The sequence below is a fragment of the Babylonia areolata genome, chromosome 11, assembly GCF_041734735.1.
Source record: "Babylonia areolata isolate BAREFJ2019XMU chromosome 11, ASM4173473v1, whole genome shotgun sequence".
Classification (NCBI taxonomy): Eukaryota; Metazoa; Mollusca; class Gastropoda; order Neogastropoda; family Buccinidae; genus Babylonia; species Babylonia areolata.
The window spans coordinates 2,329,191-2,354,190 of record NC_134886.1 but is presented as its reverse complement, the minus strand read 5'-3'; the positions used below and the strand labels follow the sequence as shown (position 1 = coordinate 2,354,190).

Sequence of the window (25,000 nt, the reverse complement as noted above, 5' to 3'; positions counted from 1 at the left end):
ATGGCTCACTCTTTAACCTCAGGAGGCTTCAAGCAAAAACCAAGGTGAGGACAGACACCGTCAACGACTTCCTGTTTGCTGATGACTGCGCTCTCAACGCTGCTTCCGAAGCTGACATGCAACACAGTGTTGACAAGTTCTCTGCTGCCTGTGACAACTTTGGCCTCACAATCAGCACAAAGAAGACAGGTGATGCACCAGCCAGCTCCAGGAAAGCCTTACGTTGAACCAAACATCTTCATCAACGGACAACGACTGAACGCGGTGGACAAATTCACATACCTGGGCAGTACACTCTCTTGCACAGTTGTCATCGATGACGAGGTGAATGCCAGACTCACCAAAGCCAACGCTGCCTTTGGCAGACTCCATAAGAACGTTTGGAACAGGAGAGGCATAACCCTGGAGACGAAGCTCAAAGTATACAAGGCCATAGTTCTCGCCACACTGCTCTATAGATGTGAATCATGGACGGTCTACAAACGCCACGCCAAAAAGCTGAACCACTTCCACACCACCAGCCTCAGAAAACTTCTCGGGATAAAGTGGCAAGAGAAGATCCCTGACACAGAGGTGCTTATTCGTGCAAACTTGCCCAGCATCTACACCATCTTGATGCAGGCCCAGCTGCGCTGGGCAGGCCATGTAGTTTGCATGCCAGACCACTGGCTCTCCAAGAAACTGCTGTATCGCGAACTCCAACATGGCAAGCGCTCCCATGGAGGCCAAAAAAAGCACTTCAAAGACACTCTGAAAGCTCCTCTGAAGGCCTTCAACATCAGCCACGACACATGGGAGCTGAATGCAGTGGACAGACCAAAGTGGTGTTCAGCTGTCCACAAAGGCGCCAAATCCTGTGAGGCCAACAGAATCGCTGCAGCAGAGCAACGCAGACAGGCCAGGAAAAGCAGTGCCAGCAAGTCCCCGACAGCCGCCACCATCCCCTGTCCACACCATGTCAGAACCTTCCGGGCGCGGATTGGCCTGACCAGTCATCTGCACACCCACAGAGCCCAACCCACCCACCCCCAGGATGACTAGATGGTCCTCGTCGATCCCGATGGACGAACCACATTGTATTGTAATCTGTTATATTGTAATCTATTGTATTGTATTGGGATGTATTGTATTGCAATCTGTTGTAATGTATTGTATTGCAATCTGTTGTATTATAATCTATTGTATTGCAATCTATTGTAATGTACTGCATTGTACTGTAATCTGTTGTATCATAATATACAATATATGTCTAATACAAAAGAGCACAATACATTTGTATCGTGCTCTTTTGTATTGTATTATAGACTAGGAAGCAAGTGTCTGTGTGTTCAGCTCCCATGATTTGCAGACGAAGATTTTTACTCACCCCTCCACTATCCCTTGAGTGGTGGTCTGGGTGCTAGTCATTCTGATCAGATGATAAAACGAGGTCCCCTGTGCAGCATGCTGTATTTCTGAATCATTATGTGTCCTTGATGAATCACTGTGTGCCCTTGTTGAAGCATTGTGGGTCCTTGGTTAAAAAATATAAGACCTTGGTGAATCATTGTGTGTGCCCTTGATGAATCATTCTGTCCTTGAACCTTATGTGACCTTGATGAAGCATTGTGTCTTTCCTGAATGAATGCATTACCTTGATGAATCATTGTGTGTCATAGAGAAATCAGTGTGTGTCCTTGATGAATCATTGTGTCTTTGAATCATTACATGACCATTAATCATTGTGTGACCTTGATGAATCATTGTGTGACCTTGATGATTCATTCTGTGACCTTGATGATTCATTGTGCTGCGACCTTTGATGAATCACTGTGCGACCTTGCAGGATGCGGTCTCAGATGTTGAGACAGTTCGGCGTGAGAGGCGTGACTGAGCAGGTGCTGTACTATGGACCGTCCCCAGAGGAGGACGTCAACACTATCTGCAGGAACGGCGTCGCCTGCAACAGCACCGTAGCTCCGGGCAAGGGAGGCCACTTCCACGTGAACGCCGCTCGAGCCAACAAGGGCAGCAGAGGGAGTGGAGGGGAGCGCCGCGTGTTGTTCCGGGTGAAGTGTCTGCTGGGCCCCGACCGCCGTGTGGACGATGCGGATGACCGGAAGACCTTCATCATCTCCAACCCTGCTCAGGTGTGCCCCGTTTCCCTCATCACCTATCAGCTGACCCGAAGCTCACCTCGCCGCTGAACATGCATAGATTTTTTTTTTTTTTTTTTTTTTCCTATTTCCTGTTCATGATCAGGTGAAAAGGAAAAAAAAAAAAAGGCTTTTTTTTATCTGGAAAAAAAAAAAGAATGAAGCCACTGAAAGAATATCTGCCAAAAGGAACTGAAACACACACACACACACACACACACACACACAAAATTCCTTTTTAAGAATAAATAGATTCATAAATAAGTAAATGAATCAATGAAAGAAACAAACAAATTAATGCTTAAATAAGCAGTTGTGTTTTTTTTTACCTCCACCCTGTAAACCTGTTGTTTCTTTTACCTATACTCTGTAAACCTGTCATGTTGTTTTCACCTTCACCCTGTAAACCGGTTATTTTTCACCTCCACCCTGTAAACCTGTTGGTTTTCACCTCCACCCTGTAAACCTGTTGTTTTTCACCTCCACCCTGTAAACCTGTTGTTTTCACCTTCACCCTGTAAACCTGTTGTTTTCACCTCCACACTGTAAACCTGTTGTTTTCACCTTCACCCTGTAAACCTGTTATTTTTCACCTCCACCCTGTAAACCTGTTGTTTTTCACCTCCACCCTGTAAACCTGTCACGTTTTTCACATCTACCATGTCAACCTGTCATGATGTTTTTCACATCTACCATGTAAACCAGTCATGATGTTTTTCACATCTACCATGTAAACCAGTCATGATGTTTTTCACCTCCACCCTGTAAACCAGTCATGTTGTTTTTCACATCTACCATGTAAACCAGTCATGTTGTTTTTCACATCTACCATGTAAACCAGTCATGTTGTTTTTCACATCTACCATGTAAACCAGTCATGTTATTTTTCACATCTACCATGTAAACCTCTCATGTTGTTTTTCACATCTACCATGTAAACCAGTCATGTTGTTTTTCACATCTACCATGTAAACCAGTCATGTTATTTTTCACATCTACCATGTAAACCTGTCGTGTTGTTTTTCACATCTACCATGTAAGCCAGTCATGTTGTTTTTTCTCATCTACCATGTAAACCTGTCATGATGTTTTTCACATCTACCATGTAAACCAATCATGGTGTTTTTCACATCTACCATGTAACCTGTCATGATGTTTTTCACATCCACCCTGTAAACCTGTCATGTTTTTCACCTTCACCCTGTAAACCTGTCATGTTGTTTTTCACCTTCACCCTGTAAACAAGTCATGTTGTTTTTCACCTTCACCCTGTAAACCTGTCATGTTGTTTTTCACCTTCACCCTGTAAACCAGTCATGTTGTTTTTCACCTTCACCCTCCTCCTTCCTCCTCCCACCACTCCTCCCCTCCTGCTACCACCACCCTGACACCCCCACCCCCGCCCACAAAAAAAAAGAAGAAAAAAAGAGAAAATATATTTTTTTAAATTTTTAAGTTGTTCTTTTTAAACAATATTCAACAACTAAAAAAAGGGGAGGTCTTGGATCCAGTGTCAAAGTGGAGTTGTTATCAAAAAGTCATGATGGTCGTCACTTTCCACTTTGTTATATTAAAAAAAATTAAAAATGTTAAAAATGAATAATAAAAGTATTTTGAAAATATAAAAGAATGATAAAAGAATGAATAAAAGTATCCCCCCCCCGAAAAAAAAAGAATGAATAAAAGTATTTAAAAAAAGAAAAAAGAAGGAATAAAAGTATCAAAAACAAAAAAAAATGGATAAAAGTATATATTTTAAAAAAATATATAAAAGAATGGATAAAAGTAAAGGAAAAAAAAAAGAATAAATAAAAGTGGGAAAAAAAAGGCAAGACAAAAAGAAAAAAAAAGTATATAAAAAGGAATGTTTGACAATTCACTGAAAGGTGGATCAGAAGATGTCAGAAGTGGTGATATAAACAAAATAGGTGTGACTCTATCCACTGTTTAAGACTTTTCTTTCTTTTTTTAAGTGGGGAAAAAATCATCAGTATAAAAAATAATCTAAACGAAACAAGACGAACAGTAGATAACGACACTGACATTTTAAATGTTTCTGAGAATTAATGTCATAACTGATGTTGGAATAAATGTTTCTGAGAGTTATTGTTGTAACTGGTGTTGGAAGTTAATGTTGTAACTGGTGTTGAAAATAACATATATTATCTGGTGGTAAACCTGTCGTGTTGTTTTTCACATCTACCATGTAAGCCAGTCATGTTGTTTTTTCTCATCTACCATGTAAACCTGTCATGATGTTTTTCACATCTACCATGTAAACCAATCATGGTGTTTTTCACATCTACCATGTAACCTGTCATGATGTTTTTCACATCCACCCTGTAAACCTGTCATGTTTTTCACCTTCACCCTGTAAACCTGTCATGTTGTTTTTCACCTTCACCCTGTAAACAAGTCATGTTGTTTTTCACCTTCACCCTGTAAACCTGTCATGTTGTTTTTTCACCTTCACCCTGTAAACCAGTCATGTTGTTTTTCACCTTCACCCTCCTCCTTCCTCCTCCCACCACTCCTCCCCTCCTGCTACCACCACCCTGACACCCCCACCCCCGCCCACAAAAAAAAAAAAAGAAAAAAAGAGAAAATATATTTTTTTAAATTTTTAAGTTGTTCTTTTTAAACAATATTCAACAACTAAAAAAAGGGGAGGTCTTGGATCCAGTGTCAAAGTGGAGTTGTTATCAAAAAGTCATGATGGTCGTCACTTTCCACTTTGTTATATTAAAAAAAATAAAAAATGTTAAAAATGAATAATAAAAGTATTTTGAAAATATAAAAGAATGATAAAAGAATGAATAAAAGTATCCCCCCCCGAAAAAAAAAGAATGAATAAAAGTATTTAAAAAAAGAAAAAAGAAGGAATAAAAGTATCAAAAAAAAAAAATGGATAAAAGTATATATTTAAAAAAAATATATAAAAGAATGGATAAAAGTAAAAGAAAAAAAAAGAATAAATAAAAGTGGGAAAAAAAAGGCAAGACAAAAAGAAAAAAAAAGTATATAAAAAGGAATGTTTGACAATTCACTGAAAGGTGGATCAGAAGATGTCAGAAGTGGTGATATAAACAAAATAGGTGTGACTCTATCCACTGTTTAAGACTTTTCTTTCTTTTTTTAAGTGGGGAAAAAATCATCAGTATAAAAAATAATCTAAACGAAACAAGACGAACAGTAGATAACGACACTGACATTTTAAATGTTTCTGAGAATTAATGTCATAACTGATGTTGGAATAAATGTTTCTGAGAGTTATTGTTGTAACTGGTGTTGGAAGTTAATGTTGTAACTGGTGTTGAAAATAACATATATTATCTGGTGACATGTTTTTGACTCACTTGTGTAAGCAAAGTGAGTCTAGGTTTGGTTGCCTCTGTGTGTGTGTGTGTGTGGTAAACTTTAACATTGCCATTTTCTCTGGAAATACTTTGTCTGCCAATACCAATTTTGGATTGAACAAAATAGGAAAAAATATCTTCACAGTCATACCAGTAATAGGTTGTAAGTCTTCCAATTTAAGCCGTAATTCCTAATCAGTAACGGTTTATTTGTCTAGGCTTGATCCAGAATATAAAAAAACACCATATTACCGCTTCCCAGTTTCCGGAACGCAGGCTATGTTTTTTAAGAAGACGACATGACATCTTTTTTCTTCTTCGCAGTTAAAAGAACAGGAATATAAATTATGGACAGAACACATACAGTGACATTAACTAAACCATCAGCATGTTAACTGCGTATGAATTTTCACAAATGGATACTGAATTAATTGGAAAAAAACATAAAAGAAAAAATGAATCGATCATTTCTTTCAGTTTCCATCAGTCTGTAGTCAGACTGGTTTGTACAGACACATGTTCGGGTGTGCCTGAGGTCATGTCAACGCCATCTCCTTTACCGCTGAATTAAAAGAATTTCTTAAATAATCAAGATATATATGGGGGGAAAAAAACATGATTTTAATGGTGTTATTACCTCAAATACAATAATATTAGATTTGGTCGAGTGACATCAGATGTGCTGTAGCATTGAGTATAAGACTGGTTCCGCACAGAACATCATTGGTTCAATTCCACTAGCTTGCCTCTTACTAACACATTGCACACCTAGTTCTCATCAGGGGGGGTACAAATCTTTTCTGTTTTGTTTCCCTGAACAAAAATATAAACTCTTGGAGTGGGTTCAAATCTTGCTTTTTATTTTGTTTCATTACATCTCCGTTTTTGACTCACTTGTGTAAACAGAGTGAGTCTATGTTTTAACCCGATGTTCGGTTATCTGTGTGTGTGTGTGTGTGTGTGTCCGTGGTAAACTTTAACATTGACATTTTCTCTGCAAATACTTTGTCAGTTGACACCAAATTTGGCATAAAAATAGGAAAAATTCAGTTCTTTCCAGTCATCTTGTTTAAAACAATATTGCACCTCTGGGATGGGCACAAAAAAAATAAAAAATGAAGCCTAATTATATGCAAACTGCATGTACTGTTATATTTATATTTTTTGTATTCTCTAAACTTGGCACTTTGATCTGCTATTCTGACCCAACAACAAGAGCAGTCATTATTATCCTTTTTTGTTCAAACAGAAACTTCTTTTGCTAAGCATGGAAGTTTTATTTATTTTGCAAACGTTTTAGTGCAGATAGTAAAAAAAGGGAAATTACTCTGTAATTAATGCTAGGGGACTTAATTTGCTTACTGATCTTTCTCATCTTAAACATTATATTTTGAAATTATACTCAATACATAAAAAGCTTGGATTTTTTTGTTTTTAAGTGTATCACAAGTGAGTCTTGAAGGCCTTGCCTCTCTTGTTTTTTATATATTGCGTTTTGTATTATGTTAGTTTTTATACTGGGAAAGACATATTTATAGGCTGGGTTTTGTTGTTGGTGTTTTTTCTTCTTTTTTTTTCTTTTTCTTTTCTTGTATAAATATTCCAGAAAGAAGAATACCAGCCGTTAATGCTTGCTTTCCTGGGTGACTGGTGACTTTGTTATGGTTTGTGATGAGCAGGAAGCTGTGATGTTTGCAGAGCTGTGAGTAATGATGTACATATCTTGTGTGTATCTTTGTTATCTTACGATTTACATACATTGTGAGTGGGTTTTTTTTTTATTATCTTTCAAGCAGCCCAGTGATTTATATACATTGTGTGTATCTTTGTTATCTTACGGTTTACATGCATTGTGTGTATCTTTGCTATTTTACAAGTAGCCCAATGATTTGCATACTTTGTGTGTATGTGTATTTATTTTATGATCAGCATAACAAATTGAAATCAGCAAGTTATAAAACTGATTTTGATATATATATATATATATAATGATCCACACTAAATGTAGATTTTGAAATATTAAAAGATTGTTTGCATTACGCTCTGCTGATTTTACACAAAAATGGCAAACAAAATTAAAGATAAGCAATGAATTAGTCTGGAACCACAAAAGGACAAACAGCTACTATTGGTTTACACACACACACACACACACACACACACACACACACACACACACACACAAAGAAAAAAAAAAGGCTCCCAGCAACTTGAGCCTGTTTTCGGAAGCACCACATGCGTAAATTGTTTTTTTCTGAACTTGACTGTATTACCAGTCACCTCAGCTCTGGTCAAAGTATGATCAGCATGTATATATATATATGTGTGTGTCTGTGTGTGTAATAAAGCTGGTGCTTATGCTTGCTAAGCTGATTTTATTTTCTAAAGCTTGAGGCAGTTATGATTTGTGCTGGTGCTTTATTTAAGGTGTATGTGATATAGTGCATGTGATATAGTTTTGATCCGATTATATGTGGGCTTTTTAAAACTGTTTATATATATATATATATATGTATATGGTGTGGGTTTTTTTATAAACAGAGTTGTTAGTAAATTTTGATAACATTTGTCAGTATTTTAACAACAATTTCCCTATTGCTTGCAATCAGAACATTTCCTTGATGGCTGAATGAAACAGCCGATGATTTATACAGGGTTTTTTGGGTTGTGGTGGGATCGGGGGGGGGGGGGGGGGGGGGGGGGGGTTAAGGCAGGTGCTGGGCATCAATCCTGGATCAGTGAGCAGCTCGACATCGGTCTCAAATGATTTAATGGATGTGAAGTTGAATTCTCGGTCAATGAAAGTCTATGCGGGCCTTTCTTGATTCTTGAGTTTGTCCTGCATGAACTTTTCACCAATGGCCAATAGAACCACGCACAGAAAAGTCCAAACAGAAATCAAACTCTTGATCCACAAATTGGTCATGTGACCTTCAGCACATATTCCTGACTCACCATTTCTCCCACCAAAATTACAGCAACAAACTCCCACTATTTTTTTTTTTTTTTTTTTTTTTTTTTGTTTACCAACAAACTCGACCGAAATTACAGCAACGAACTCCCACTATTTTTTTGGGTTTACCAACAAACTCCCACCAAAATCATTGTATGCAATGAGTACCGATGTTGTTCAATAACATTTTTGTCAGGAACTCTGCAAAACACCGAGTTTTGTATCCATCAAGGATCGACACCCAGCTACTTCGTGGGGTTTTTAAAAAACAAAAAATTTTTAATAATAATAATGGTATTTATATAGCGCTGGATCTTGTGCAGAGACAAATCAAAGCGCTTTCGCACCAGTCATTCACACGCATGCATAAATGCATTTATATAATTAACATGAAACCTGTGCCATTCCTGTTATGTCTGTTGCGAGCTTCGTACCCATTGAGGATCCACACCCAGCTACTTTGGGTTTTTTTTTTTATTTACAATTAACGTGAAACCTGTGCCATTCTTGTCGTGTCCGTGGTGAGGATAATCTAATTCTAAGCCTCCTTCTAACTTCCCACCAGTGACCCTTCCATCATGCTTTGTACTGTGGCTTCCACGCCACCCCGTGAGCAGAATACAGATCAGTTCTTCACTAGCGTTCTTGAGTTGATGCACAGACACCAACACCCATAGATACTAGTGTCTATACCTATATTTGGACGTTGAGTTCACTCTTACTCTTAAAAATTTGAGTTGATGCACAGACACCAACACCCAGAGATATTAGTTTCATGGATGTTGAGTTCACTTGCTCTCTGTGCTGACGTTTAGCTGACGTTTTCTTCATTTCTCTGTGCTGACGTTTTCTTCATTTTCTCGAGTGCGGCAGGAAGCCAGGTTCTCAGATGTTCAGCTCCATACAAACATCAACATTCACAACACTTTTGGGGTGTTTTGGGGTTGTTTTTTATGATTTTTTTTTTTTTTTTTTTTTAGAACCTTTTATTCAAATATGATCCTGAGAGGTCAGACAAGCAATACAGATTTGTTTTTGATACCTCGGTTTTCTCATTGTGCAATTTTACGCTCAACACTCCAGAATTGATAATTCCTTGTGACCCTGCTGACAAAGAGCTATTTTCGATGGAAGTATTTGCAGGAAACCAAGACACCCAGGTTTTGAACAGGTACACTGCTGAACAGCACTGCTTGTGTGGAGTTAGGCATTGCACTGCCCTTGTCCTGGAGAACTCGAACACATCAGTATCAGTGTAGTATGGTGTATTTTTCACTTTTTTTTCTCTGTGTGTGGTTGCTCCTTTCGTATCTGTTTTGTTTTGTGCTTATTTTGCCCATTACATTAGCTCTCTGTTGCCATGGGTTCTTGTATGTGCACTGAGTGAGTGTATGTTGCAGGCTAGGTCTCACTTTTTCACCTCATCTGAAAGACTACTATCCACATAACCATTCTGATGAAGAACCTTTATGTTAGGGTGAGCAGGGGTGTGGGGAGTGAAGAAGGGAGTGGAAATGCTGCGCCTTGCTGAATCGAAGCCTGGACCCTTGATTCCTGGTCAGACAAAACCAGTTGGGGTTTCTTTGTGAACATTTTCTGGTTTTGTTACTTTTTTTTATATTTTTTTTATGAACAGCATTTAAACAAAATCTCCCACTCTGTACACATGAACGAACGTAGGAGTTGCAGCCCATGAACAAAGAAGAAACAAAATCTGTCAAGCAAACTAGTGATATTTGTGGAATAAGTGGATATTGTAGATAAACACTGTTCACCGTTTTCAACTCCTTGGGGTTATTGTGCTCTTTTGGCTGTATGGATGGTCTCAATTTTTAAGTCTTTTTTTTTGTGTGTGTGTATGAATAATTTTGCTTGTACCAGTGCCTGACTTTTCCACACCTTTTTTATTTCCAAGTTTTACAAGATTGGTACTGATGATTTGTTTTTTTCAGCCCTGACGCAGCCCTGCGTATGGTGGGGTCATCAGGGCTATCAGCAATGGTGAATGGGAGTTAGCAGTTGAGAGGGTTTTATTATTTTGGTATGGGTTTTTTTTATCCCTTTCATGAAATAAACAGAGCTGTTGCTCACTGCAGTTGGTTCCTTTATGTGTGGGGAGACTGTCTGTTGGGTCTTCCCTGGTCCCTCAGACTGGTCACACACACCTGCTTTCACACACACACACACACACACACACACACACACACACATAGGCCCGCCCAACACATGCATTAACACACACACACCATAAACAGTACTTATGTGTATGACACTGAGGCCTCACCCGAAGAGAACACGCACACACAACACACACACACACACACACAAACACTACACACACACACACACACACCAAACATGGTGGTTCACAAATGCCCAATAAGAAATCAATCAGAAGGCAGAAGGGAAAAAAACTTGTTTCTTTTGTAAATTTTCAAGAACAGAAGGCATAAAGCAAAAATGTCTGAAGTGAAAGAGGGTAACAATTGAACTCATACATTTTTTTTTTTTTTTTTCTAAAGACTTTATTTCCTGTGACTACTGAGAATCTTTCAACTAACGTCAGTCATGGAAAACCTCCCACTCACATACACAAACAAAAATCCTGGTTATACCATCACAGAGGCAAATGACTATAAACTCATTCACAGTTGCACAGTTTACAAAACAGAAAACACCAACAGTCAAATAATTCCAAAGAAAACAGTGTCCTGCGGATTCCAACTATTTGGTCCAAGTTCGTGTTGGACTTTTCACAGAACTGGCAACATTGCTGCAACAGCTCACAACAAACTCACTCTGTCTTCAAACTGACTTCACTGACCAAGAATAATTTTTCACACACTGGTTATTGTAATTTTCACAACTATTTCTCCCTGCAAAAACAGAGTACAACTGCCTAAATGGCAGGGTGAAAAAGGTCACACACTTTTAGCCCACTTGTGTATGCATATGTGTGAACGTGGGAGTCGCAGTTCACAAACGAATACGACAACTATTTCTCCTTTTTTTATCAGTATACAAGACATGCTGGCCATTCAACATTTATAAAAAAAATATGAAAAATTGAAGGCAAAAAACCCCAACAAACCCCTTCCTTTTCAAAGATTTTTGCTGTTGTAGTTTATTCAAATAAAAAAATGTTTTTAGTTATCTATTTTAACCAACGCTTTTTTTTGTCTGGTCTTGTTTTGGTTCAAATGAGAATTTTGTGGAACCTGGTTCTTGTTCAGTTCTCTAAGATGTATCCTTGTCACCTTCAGATCGGCAGTTCAGTCTTTAAGCAGTCTGAGTTGGTGTTGCTACAAAAGATAAACAGATAGATAAATAAGAGAAAAAAAACATAGTATTTAAGGCAATGCAGTTACAGTTTATGACGATGGAAGCATTAAGGAACTCGGACTTCATCCCTGTCAGGTCTCTGGGCAGGGGGAATAACCCATGACAGGTTTCCTGTATCACAGATGAAGTCCACATATTGTGTGACAACACACGGCAACTGGTGAGCAGTCAAACAGGCAGAAAGCAGACAACATTTACAGCTTCAAGCGGAGATGTAGATATACTGTATTTACCTTGCAACCGGAACATGCATACTACACAGAAACAAAAAATATGAAAAAAAAAATTTTAATTGTACAATTTTTATACAAAAAAAAAAAAAAAATCAACATCGTCGTACACAGTAATATATTATATGAGACTGGGTCATATATATCATTATATGTAGACAGTGGCACATACACAGAATTGTATAATATAGTTTGATTTTCAATTCACATTGACAAGAATGGGTGATGCCAGTTTTCATTAAATAAAGCCCATCAAACTAACTATTTGTCTGTGTGAGAGAGAGAGACAGAAACTGTGTGTGTGTGTGTGTGTGTGCATGAAATGTATATGCATGTGTGCATGTGTGTGTACACGCATATTTGTATGTTGACGTCTACATGTGTATGCGCATGTCTATGCATGTGTGCATTAGTGTATATGCATATATGTATGTCAATGTCTATGTATGTGTGCATGTCTGTGTGTTGTGTGCACGTGTGTGTGTGTGTGTGTGTGAGTGAGTGTGTGTGTGTGTATTTATATGTGGGGGGGCTGGGGGGGGGCAGTGGGGGCATATGTGGGTGTGGGTGTGAAAGAGAAGAGTGTGTGTGTGTGTGTGTTTGTGAGTGTGTTTATGTGTGTAAGTGTGTGTGTGTATTTATATGTGAGGGTGGGGGGACAGTGGGGGCATATGTGGGTGTGGGTGTGAAAGAGAATGAGAGTGTGGGGCGTGGGTGTGAAAGAGAAGAGTGTGTGTGTGTGTGTTTGTGAGTGCGTGTGTGTTCAAGAGAGGAAGGGGGGGAGGGGGGACGCACACCACAGTCCCACCCTCTCCCCCTTCCCATTTCTTATTCTTTCAACAACAAAAAACAACAGCAGCAAAACATAACAAAATGTGACTGACACACAGCCACAAATTTCTGAACCAAATCGTCAAGAACTGGTTTTCAACTGCTGACCCTGGGGAGCCTGTGAACTGAGGACAACAAAACACACAACCACAACACACCATGAAATAAACACACCGGATTATATTACAACACAGTAGGTAACATGCTTGTTCAGCACAATAGTCCATCAAAGGTTCATGGTGTTTAACTGGTTATGTATTCACGAGGCCAGAAGCCCACACACATGGTAAACACACCCAACACACATACATGGTAAACATACCCAACACACACACACACACACATGGTAAACATACCCATCACACACACACATGGTAAACATAACCAACACAAACACACACATGGTAAACATACCCAAAACACACACACACATGGTAAACATACCCAACACACACACACACATGGTAAACATATCCAAAACATCTTAAGTACAGACATAAACATGCAATTTTTCCATAAAATAACATAACAAAATGTCATGGGTCAATCATAATAAAACATTTATTGAATGCACACAAAAAATCTTTTAACACAAATGTGCGCTTTAGATAGATAATAAATGGACTGGTTCTTTCATGCAAATGTTATATTTAGATGGGTTTTCATTTGAATAGATGCTTACTTACTTTACAAAGTGATTACCGGTAAATCCTTCTGTTAACATGTGCACTTACATTCAATGATCTTCGGAGATTTGTGTGTGTGTGTGTGTGTGTGCATGCGTGTGTGTGTGTGTGTGTGTGTTTCTGTGTATCTATTATTCTAATCTTATGAATCATGAATCAATACACTAACTTTATTGCTGATGCATCTAAGTGCTGAAAGATCATACACACAATAGCTTTGTGAATATTCAGACAGCAGCTGTGATTATACACACAGTAGCTTAGTCACTGTAGTTAAGTGAATATACACACAGTAGCTTTGTGATTATACACAGCCCTCTCATCCTCTCTGAACTTGAACAGAAGACAGACACACTATGCACACTGCCCTTATTAACAGGGTCATTTTTTATGTGCTATTTCAAACAAAAAGGTGGACCAGTGTTTTGACAAAGCTTCATCACTTGGCCATGGAATAAACTGGATGAACATCGAAATATACAAGGACTTGATTTCTATTTTCTAAAAGAATAACTGTAGTGTAACTGACAAACCTTTCTGAACATGTGTTGTGAACATTGTTGTATGTGTTGAACAAAAAAAAGGTAATTTTGAGGCAAAAAGACTGAAAACAACAACAATCTCAAATAAACCAAAAAAAAAATAAAACAGTGAATGATTAACATGCAAAATGTAGATCTACCAAAACACTACAAGCATCAACATAAGGCCCAGCTGCAATTCAGTAATGTTGTCACACACACACACACACACACACACACACACACATATACTTTGTGAGGCAGCACATGTAACAAAAACAACAACACACAATAGTATAAAAACGTGAACGAATACACATTGCTCTGCCTGTCTCACACCGAACAAAGTACAAGATCAGCACTCTATGTTGTAGATGTATTCACAAAACTGCTCCATCCTATCTCTGCGGCTGCCTTCACCTCTACGCTCCATCTTGCTCACTACGATCGGCTTCGGATCCACTCTGTTTATGCATACCCAGATTCAAACACTCGACTGTTGGCCGCCGTTCTTTCTCTGTCTCTGGACCTTGCATTTGGAAAGAACTTCCTCTTTCGCTTCGTCAGGTCTCCACACTCAGCTCTTTCAAGTCTGGCCTTAAAACCAACCTCTTCCCAAAATAGCCTCCCTTCCCTGCCTCTTCCTTGTCTTTAGTTTCTCCAGTTTTAGAGTTATGCACGCGTGTGAATGACTGGTGTGAAAGCGCTTTGATTTGTCTCTGCACAAGATTCAGCGCTATATAAATACCATTATTATTATTATTATTATAGTGTTTTGATGCAAACTACGAATTATATCACATGGAATCAATGTGTCAATGAATACTTATTGTTCTGCTTATTACTATTTTATTGTAAACTAAGCACTAAAATGCCACATGGAATCTGTGTGTGAATGGAATTCTTCAGCCCATATCATTATTTTGTTGTAAACTAAACACTATCATATCACATGGAATCAATGTAAGATGAATATTTACTGTTCTGCCTGTATCACTTTGATGTGGAGTGATTAATACTCAAAGAAATATGATGTTGTAACTTCTTAATTTTCAAATTATGAATTTGTATCTGTATACCTTTCTGTGAACAAAAAAAATGTTGAAAAAAAAAAGACTACACATGCACGATGTCAGGCAGAACGTTTAACAAAATAACACACACATGTACTGTGTCAGGCAGAACGTGTAACAAAACAAATAACACACACATGTACTGTGTCAGGCAGAACGTGTAACAAAACAAATAACACACACATGTACTGTGTCAGGCAGAACATGTAACAAAACACACACACACATGTACTCTGTGTACATGTACAAAAAACAAAGTGAAACCCTGTAGCAAGACTTCAGAAATGTCCCCTACACATACATAACACACACACAAACACACACACACCCTCTTACATGAACCCACCCAACATGTCCTCCTCCTACTCCTCCTCCCATCCTCTCTCTTAAATTTATACAAAAACAATACGTCATTTTATAACACTTCTGTGTGTGTGTGTGTGTGTGTGTGTTTGTGTGCGCGTGCACACGTGTGCAAGTATGTATGTGTGCATGTGGAGGGAAGGGGGCCTGGAGGGAGGGTGTGGAGAAACAAGCCACAGCGTTGCATGACACTCAAGTGTGCATTTCACTTTACAAGTGTTTCTTTCTCATCTTTTGGAACCAGCCTCTGCCATGCCGTGTGAGCGGTGGGCTTGGCTGTGTGGCTTGAGACAGCGTGTTGGCTGAGTGACGAGAAGGTCCTATGCACAACTATATACCCTGATGGATGAATAAAGATGCGTTGTACTGTACTGCACTGCACTGTGTTGTATTGTACTGAATTGCACTGCACTGCAGTGAACTGTACTGAGCTGTACTGAGCTGTACTGTCTTGTATGCACATGTATTGTATTGCATTGCACTGCACTGTATTATAAATTCCTTTCAACCGTCTTTGTGGGCCAATGGGGGGGGGGGGGGGAGTGAGAGTTGGGAGGCAGGGTGAAGGAAAGGAGAGAGGGGTGGGGGGAGCGAGGGGGGGGGAGGTGATGGGGGGGGAGAAGGAACATGCCACAACCCCCTCCCAGCCACAACAACAATAACAACATCAACAACAGCAACAACAACAACAACATCAACAACAGCAACAACATCAACAACAACAACGGCAACAACATCAACAACAACAACAACAACAACATCAACAACAGCATCAACATCAACAACAACAACGGCAACAACAACAGGAACAGCAACAACATCAACAAGACGTAATTTTCCAAACAGCAGCAGCAACTCCAACAAACAGTTTTCTTTGGTCATAGTTTCATTCAACAAACAGTGTAGTTGTTGAACAAACAACAGAAAACAGTGTAGTTGTTGAAACAAACAACAGAAAACAAACAGTGTAGTTGTTGAAACAAACAACAGAAAACAAACAGTGTAGTTGTTGAAACAAACAACAGAAAACAAACAGTGTAGTTGTTGAACAAACAACAGAAAACAAACAGTGTAGTTGTTGAAACAAACAACAGAAAACAAACAGTGTAGTTGTTGAAACAAACAACAGAAAACAAACAGTAGTTGTTGAAACAAACAACAGAAAACAAACAGTGTAGTTGTTGAAACAAACAACAGAAAACAAACAGTAGTTGTTGAAACAAACAACAGAAAACAAACAGTGTAGTTGTTGAAACAAACAACAGAAAACAAACAGTAGTTGTTGAAACAAACAACAGAAAACAAACAGTAGTTGCTGAAACAAACAACAGAAAACAAACAGTAGTTGTTGAAACAAACAACAGAAAACAAACAGTAGTTGTTGAAACAAACAACAGAAAACAAACAGTAGTTGCTGAAACAAACAACAGAAAACAAACAGTAGTTGTTGAAACAAACAACAGAAAACAAACAGTAGTTGTTGAAACAAACAACAGAAAACAAACAGTGTAGTTGTTGAAACAAACAACAGAAAACAAACAGTGTAGTTGTTGAAACAAACAACAGAAAACAAACAGTGTAGTTGTTGAAACAAACAACAGAAAACAAACAGTAGTTGTTGAACAAACAACAGAAAACAAACAGTGTAGTTGTTGAACAAACAACAGAAAACAAACAGTGTAGTTGTTGAACAAACAACAGAAAACAAACAGTGTAGTTGTTGAACAAACAACAGAAAACAGTGTAGTTGTTGAAACAAACAACAGAAAACAAACAGTGTAGTTGTTGAAACAAACAACAGAAAACAAACAGTAGTTGTTGAAACAAACAACAGAAAACAAACAGTGTAGTTGCTGAAACAAACAACAGAAAACAAACAGTAGTTGTTGAAACAAACAACAGAAAACAAACAGTGTAGTTGTTGAAACAAACAACAGAAAACAAACAGTAGTTGTTGAAACAAACAACAGAAAACAAACAGTGTAGTTGTTGAAACAAACAACAGAAAACAAACAGTAGTTGTTGAAACAAACAACAGAAAACAGTGTAGTTGCTGAAACAAACAACAGAAAACAACAAAAACAAAACAACAACAAAAAAACAAGTTGAAAGGTCTCCCAGCCTTTAACGACCATCACAGAAGCAAACTCATATCCCCGAGTGTCCAGGGATCGACTGATGAAGAAGGCGGGGCCCAATCCTCTCCGTGTACGCTGTTTTAACCTTCCCCAACCAAAGTCCGGTACCCACTCACAGCTGGGTGGAGCGAGGAGAACGGGAGCAAGGTGTCTCCCCCAAGGACACAACACCATGCTGAGACAGAGCCTCAAACCCTGGTCACTGGCGAACAATTTGTCAGAAGTCCAATAATGCCGGACCAATTCCACCACCTGTAAACGTGCACCTCCAGGAAACAGTCCATCAGCGTCCACAATTCCAAGTTTGGCAAAGCAGTCCACCGCACCAGTCAAAATATTCCAGACCATGTGGGAAAACAACGATTTGATGCCTAAACTGCTAGGTCTCTGACATAAACTTTGTCCCTGGTGACTGATGGACTCGGACATGACTTAAGTGCCAAATGTCAGCCTGAGAAAAGCTTGGAACACATACTGGTTTTTTCTCTCTCTCTCTGACTGCACAGAGAAAAGCTCCAAAAACTTGTTTGTTCTCTGGCTGAACAGAGAAAAGCTCCACACACATGTTGGTTCTCTCTGACAGAACAGAGAAAAGTTCCACACACATGTTGGTTCTCTCTGACAGAACAGAGAAAAGCTCCCAACACAAGTTGGTTCTCTCTGACAGAACAGAGAAAAGCTCCACACACATGTTGGTTCTCTCTGACAGAACAGAGAAAAGCTCCACACACATGTTGTTCTCTCTGACAGAACAGAGAAAAGCTCCCAACACAAGTTGGTACTCTCTGACAGAACAGAGAAAAGCTCCACACACAAGCTGGTCTCTCTGACAGAACAGAGAAAAGCTCCCAACACAAGTTGGTCCTCTCTCTCTCTGACCGAAAGACTCCACACCAGGCTTCAAGACTTTGATAAAAAAAAATTAAAAAAAGAGAAGAAAACTTCACACAAATCACAGGCAAGTTCAAAACATCACAATAATCTCAAGCAAGATCACAGTTAATCCTGATCAAGGGAGAAAAAAAAAAGGGGGGGAACAAAGAAATTCAGAAAGTCACAAACACACAGTTACAAATCAACAACCAAAGCTTGAAAAACATGTCAATAAATACAGCAGTAAACAAACAGCAAAGATAAAAAAAAACAAACAAAAACAGGATAGGCCCTAAAAACTCACATTGTTACCGGTTTTTGTCAACTACAGGGATACAGGAACTGAAAAACAAGACATCACCTCTTCTGAACCACAAAGGTTTTCCTATAATCATAGTATGCCACGTTGTCACCTTGACCTTTTACATCTAACCTTGAATTTCAGTTAGGATCATGGTGTCACTGTGGACAGTGACTGAACCAAGTTCGATGAAAACTGGATGCAAGACATGGGTTCCATTAAGCTTTTTCTATTTTGCAAAAAAAAAAAAAAAAATTACCTTGACCTGTGATCTCTAACCCTGTCTACATCGTCACAAAGGGGGATGGCTGGAAAGGTCTTATGCATACCTACCACCCCAACAAGTCTGGCTCCTACACCGCTTGTACTTGTGGAGAAAATTCCAACATTAAAGTTTACCGCAGACACAAACAGAGAACCAAAGACTGGGGTGATTATATGATGACACTTGTGTGACACACACGAGTCAAACCCAAAAAAGGCCCATCAGAATGAAAACCTACAGTTTCGTACAAACAAAACCTGTATGGCAGGTGGGCAAAAAAAGACATCTCATGTCTCAAATCTTTTTGCGTCAAAACACACGCTATAACACAAAGCTCTCAGAAACACAGTCCATGGCAGAGAGCTCTCAGAAACACAGTCCGTACCACACAGCTCTCAGAAACACAGCCCGTTGCGATCGCGGAAGAAGCCCATGGCACTCTGGTTGTAGACCAAGGAAGGGACACTGATGTAGCTCTCAATCATGATTGGACCTTCCACCACGTTCACCTGAAATCATAGTTATCAGCATGATGATGATAATGATGATATGGATATTTATATAGCGCCTATCCTCTGTGTAGCTATGGTCATGTTGCCATGAACAAAGAAATACTAGGGCAGTAGCTATGGTCATGCTGCCATGAACAACAAAATACTAGGGCAGTAGCTATGGTCATGCTGCCATGAACAAAATACTAGGGCAGTAGCTATGGTCATGCTGCCATGAACAACAAAATACTAGGGCAGTAGCTATGGTCATGCTGCCATGAACACAATACTGGGGCAGTAGCTACCGTCATGCTGCCATGAACAAAATACTGGGGCAGTAGTTATTGTCATGCTGCCATGAACAACAAAATACTGGGGCAGTAGCTATCGTCATACTGCATTCAACCTACCCATTCAAAATGGCCTTTGGACTGGATGTCACCAAGCATAGTCATTTGCCACTTCCTCCTCCCCCACACCCTCCCTCTTTTGTGTGTGTGGGGGGGGGAGAGGGAGGGGAATGTGCATGGGGGGGGGGGGGATGCAAGTGTGTGCCCGCGTCTGTGTGTGATTTTTGTGTGCATGCACATGAGCATGTGCATGCATGTGTATACGGTACATTTTGTGCTTTTTTGGCAAGATTGTTCATATTTGTAATTTGGTAGAATTTCATTTGAATATCATATATATACTTTTTTTCTCTTCTATGTCCTCATGAGCTGTTGTCTGCCATTACTCACTGCTGAATATATGTATTGTTTCATGTGAGGTATGTGAGGTACTGTACCTTCTTCATCATTGGGTCTATATTACTTAAGATACAGTATTCTACCTTCTTCATCACTGGGTCAATATTACCTTAAGATACGGTATTCTACCTTCTTCATCACTGGGTCAATATTACCTTAAGATACGGTATTCTACCTTCTTCATCACTGGGTCAATATTACCTTAAGATACGGTATTCTACCTTCTTCATCACTGGGTCAATATTACCTTAAGATACGGTACTCTACCTTCTCACTGGGTCTATATAATCAACAATTAAGATAGGTATACTACCTTCTTCAACACTGGGTCTATATTATCTTTACATACAGTATCCTACCTTCTCATTGGGTCTCTTTGTCTCAAACACCTTGCTGGCGGCCTGCAGCATGGACTCAAAGAACTCATCCACATTGAAGGTGGCCGTCTCGTTCTCCTTGGGGTTGTAGATGACCGGGTGGTGGGTCAGCGTGACCCAGGGGATGTCCGAGCACCAGGGGTTCCACCGCTGGCCAAAGGACAGTTCCGTGCCCTGCGACCATCGGATCTGGATCCCTCCATGCTGACGATCGCTGCACACACACCACACCACACGTCACACACCACACGTCACACATCATCCAATATGTATATATACCACACGTCACACGTCACACATCCTACATCACACATTACATGTCACACATCATACACCACTTGTCACACATCGTACACCACATGTCACACATCACACATCAATGCATATCATACATTGTACACTGCACGTCACAGGTCACACATGATGGGGTGGGGTGGGGGGGGTGGGGGGGGGGGGGGAGAGGGGGATGGCGGACGTGTTACTTACATCATGACAGAGTGGGGTTGTTTGGGTTTTTTTTTTTACTCACTACATGACAGAGTAGAGTGTGGGGGTGGGTAACTCAAATCATGACAGAGCGGGGGTTTGCGGGAGTGGGGGTGGGGGTACTCACAACATGGAGTGGAGGGGAGGGTTACTTACAACATGACAAGAGTGGGGTGGGTACCTACACCACGACAAGGTGGAAGGGCTGTACTCACAACATAACGGAGTGCTGGGGGTACTTGAAGTCGCCGACCAGCACGGAGTCGATGATGTGCAGCATGATGCGGCGATACTCCAGCAGGGTGCTGGTGATGAAGTTGTACTTCACCGTGAACATGGAGTTGGCCGTCAGCAGCACGATCTTCTCGTGCTCCATGTCCCAGTGGTCAATCCTCAACACACACACACATCATGGACATTCCTCAAGACATGGTCAATCCTCAACACACGGACATCATGGACATTCCTCAAGACATGGTCAATCCTCAACACACACATCATGGACATTCCTCAAGACATGGTCAATCCTCAACACACACACACATGGACATTCCTCAAGACATGGTCAATCCTCAACACACACACATCATGGACATTCCTCAAGACATGGTCAATCCTCAACACACACACATGGACATTCCTCAAGACATGGTCAATCCTCAATACACACACATGGACATTCCTCAAGATATGGTCAATCCTCAACACACACATCATGGACATTCCTCAAGACATGGTCAATCCTCAACACACACACACATGGACATTCCTCAAGACATGGTCAATCCTCAACACAGACACACATGGACATTCCTCAAGACATGGTCAATCCTCAACACACACATCATGGACATTCCTCAAGACACGGTCAATCCTCAAAACACACATCATGGACATTCATCAAGACATGGTCAATCCTCAACACACACACACACATGGACATTCCTCAAGACATGGTCAATCCTCAACACACACACATGGACATTCCTCAAGACATGGTCAATCCTCAACACACACACACATGGACATTCCTCAAGACATGGTCAATCCTCAACACACACACACATGGACATTCCTCAAGACATGGTCAATCCTCAACACATGGACATCTACAATCCTCAGCTCACAGACATGGACAATCCTCAACACACATGGACAATCCTGAACACATACACAGTCAACCCTCAACAGACATGGACAATCCTGAACTCAGACATGGACAATCCTCCTCAACACAGACATGGTCAACCCTCATCACACACAGACACAGTCAATCCTCAAAACAGACATGGACAATCATGAACTCAGACATGGACAATCCTCCTCAACACAGACATGGTCAACCCTCATCACACACATACACAGTCAATCCTCAAAACAGACATGGACAATCATGAACTCAGACATGGACAATCCTTCTCACCACAGACATGGTCAACCCTCATCACACAATCCTCAAAACAGACATGGGCAATCCTCAACACACATGGACAATCCTCAACACAGACATGGTCAACCCTCATCACACAGACAGTCATCATCTCTAGTCAATGGCATGATCGGCCATCAAACCAAATCAGAAGGCGGAGGAAGCGGAAGCAAAACATACTGATGACTATCAGTTTGTTTCAAGGATGAGTCCTTCACATCCTACAAATACATCCCACATTTACTTATTTACTTCTTCATTTACTTACTTACTTATTTATTATTTATTTCTTGCTAACAGTCCAGCTGACCACACAGAACCACAGGGGCTGAAAGCATGCTCAATTATAAATATCCATACTGGAGAATCTGATTTTCAAAAGAATAAAACAAAAATAACACACACACACACACACACACACACACACACACACACACACACACACATATCAAAACCACCTGGAAAAGGAAAATTTGGCACAAGCACAGTCACACTTGTGCACAAAAACCTAACACATGCTTCTGTCGCCGACCACATGTCAAGAACATGAAGGACATGAATATGGGACTGGCCGCAATTGTTCAAACCCTGAATGATGCAAGGTCCTTCCTTCCCCCTTCCTTCCATTGCTTCCTCCTTCCTTCCATTGCTTCCTCCTTCTTTCCATCGCTTCCTTCATAGCTTTCCGGTCCAACTGCAGGCCTCACCAGTAACAGAATCAGCCATCTACACTTCCAATACATCATCAGCCAATGTCTGTTACGTTACGTTACGTTATGTTACGTTATGTTATGTTATCATTTACCATATTTTACAGACTGTTAAGTGACACATCAGCCGATGTCTGTTACGTTACATTATGTTATGTTATGTTATGTTATGTTACGTTATGTTATGTTATCATTTACCATATTTTACAGACTGTTAAGTGACACATCAGCCGATGTCTGTTACGTTACATTATGTTATGTTATGTTATGTTACGTTATGTTATGTTATCATTTACCATATTTTACAGACTGTTAAGTGACACATCAGCCGATGTCTGTTACGTTACATTATGTTATGTTATGTTATGTTATGTTATGTTATCATTTACCATATTTTACAGACTGTTAAGTGACACTTTTTCCTCCACCCATGCGCCTAATGATGTGATGCGTCAAACTTATGATTTACATCTGTCGAAACACTGTTATGAATCAGAATCATACTGAGGCATGACCTGTGAACCTGGAAGTATTGAAGTATGATGAAAACGAAGGACATTTCTCTCAACTACTACTTCAAACTGCACCGTCCAAGCTTGAAGACAGGCAGATGATGACAGGCAGCTGATGTCTGAAGGAAAATAGCTTTTCATAAAAACTGGGAAGTTTTCCAGAGTTCAATGATCACTGATGGATTCAAGAAGGTGGAGATCAACAGAGTAGACAAACAAGCAGACGGTGCAAGGAGTTCCCATGACAATGTCTGACCCTCGACACACGACTTCCACTGGAGGTACCAACATGGCTGCGGCAGTGACAGCGATCGACCCATCAATGTTCCTTCTACCTTGATCGTTTTTGCTTTGATGTATAATTTTGATGTGTGTCTCATATCACATTGTGTCTCATGTACTGTTCCTATCACAATTCTTAAAAATATTTGGAGGGTGTGCCTTGTGTTCTGAAGACCTGTGGAGTCAATAAAGTATGTCAATCGTTTAGTGAATAGGAAATTTTCTATCTAAAATTACGTTTAAATAACATACTTACCATGACCCAACTAGTGCAGACTCTGGTAGGGATCTGACATTCCTGTACTGTGCAAACTACTATCCGCCTATGCGGAGAAAAAGAGAGCAACTACAGCCGATAACCTCCCGGAAGTAGGTAACCTCCCCTTTGTCCCGCTAGCTAGCGCCCTCTTTTTCCGGCAGCCATCTCGACACCTGTTCCTGTGCACTGCATACGGCTAAGTTTTTTCGTATTTTCTATCTGTCTATCAATTCTTTGGCGTCCTTGTTGTTTGTCTAATTATGCCTTCAAACAGGTCGCATGATTATGTAGCTCGATTGGGCGGTCGGGCTAAAATTAAGGCGCGATCGCAATCGATTCGCGGACATACTGAATTACTCATTTCGAAAGAAAACCATACACAGACACTTATTGACTCACTACCACTGCTAATTCTAGCACTGAGTGACTCACTCAGTGAGCAGCCAGGCCCCCAGCAGTTCCCCGTCCAGCTCCGGTTTGATGATGGTGCTGACCTTGTCCACCGCTTGTTGGAAAGCATTTTCCTGAAACACCCATCATTCATCATTTGTTGGAAAGTGTCTTTCTTCATTATTTGTCAGAAAGCATTTTCCTGAAACACCGTCATTCATCATTTGTTGGAAAGCACTTTCCTGAAA

At 40.0% G+C, this 25,000-nt stretch overlaps 2 protein-coding genes across 6 annotated transcripts in view; one reads left to right on the top strand and one right to left on the bottom strand.

Annotated features, from left to right (window-relative positions):
* Window positions 1-8,174, top strand: part of LOC143287453 (protein mono-ADP-ribosyltransferase PARP12-like) — a 56,142-nt gene extending 47,968 nt beyond the window's left edge. For 4 of the 5 annotated variants that reach the window (XM_076595453.1, XM_076595448.1, XM_076595449.1 and 1 more), the window contains one exon: window positions 1,826-3,125. In XM_076595453.1, the coding sequence (XP_076451568.1) occupies window positions 1,826-2,186 (361 nt within the window). In that variant the 3' untranslated portion in view covers window positions 2,187-3,125. Of the gene's footprint in view, window positions 1-1,825; window positions 3,126-7,170 lie in introns of those variants that run through there. The other variant, XM_076595452.1, reaches the window with a different exon arrangement.
* Window positions 8,175-17,389: 9,215 nt separating this feature from the next.
* Window positions 17,390-25,000, bottom strand: part of LOC143287452 (tumor protein p63-regulated gene 1-like protein) — an 11,641-nt gene continuing 4,030 nt past the window's right edge. Inside the window, exons 2-5 of the mRNA XM_076595447.1 lie at window positions 24,795-24,886; window positions 21,386-21,562; window positions 20,667-20,898; window positions 17,390-19,576 (exon numbers count right to left, since the gene is read on the bottom strand). Coding sequence (XP_076451562.1) covers window positions 19,463-19,576; window positions 20,667-20,898; window positions 21,386-21,562; window positions 24,795-24,886 — 615 coding nt within the window. The 3' untranslated portion in view covers window positions 17,390-19,462. The remainder of the gene's footprint in view (window positions 19,577-20,666; window positions 20,899-21,385; window positions 21,563-24,794; window positions 24,887-25,000) is intronic.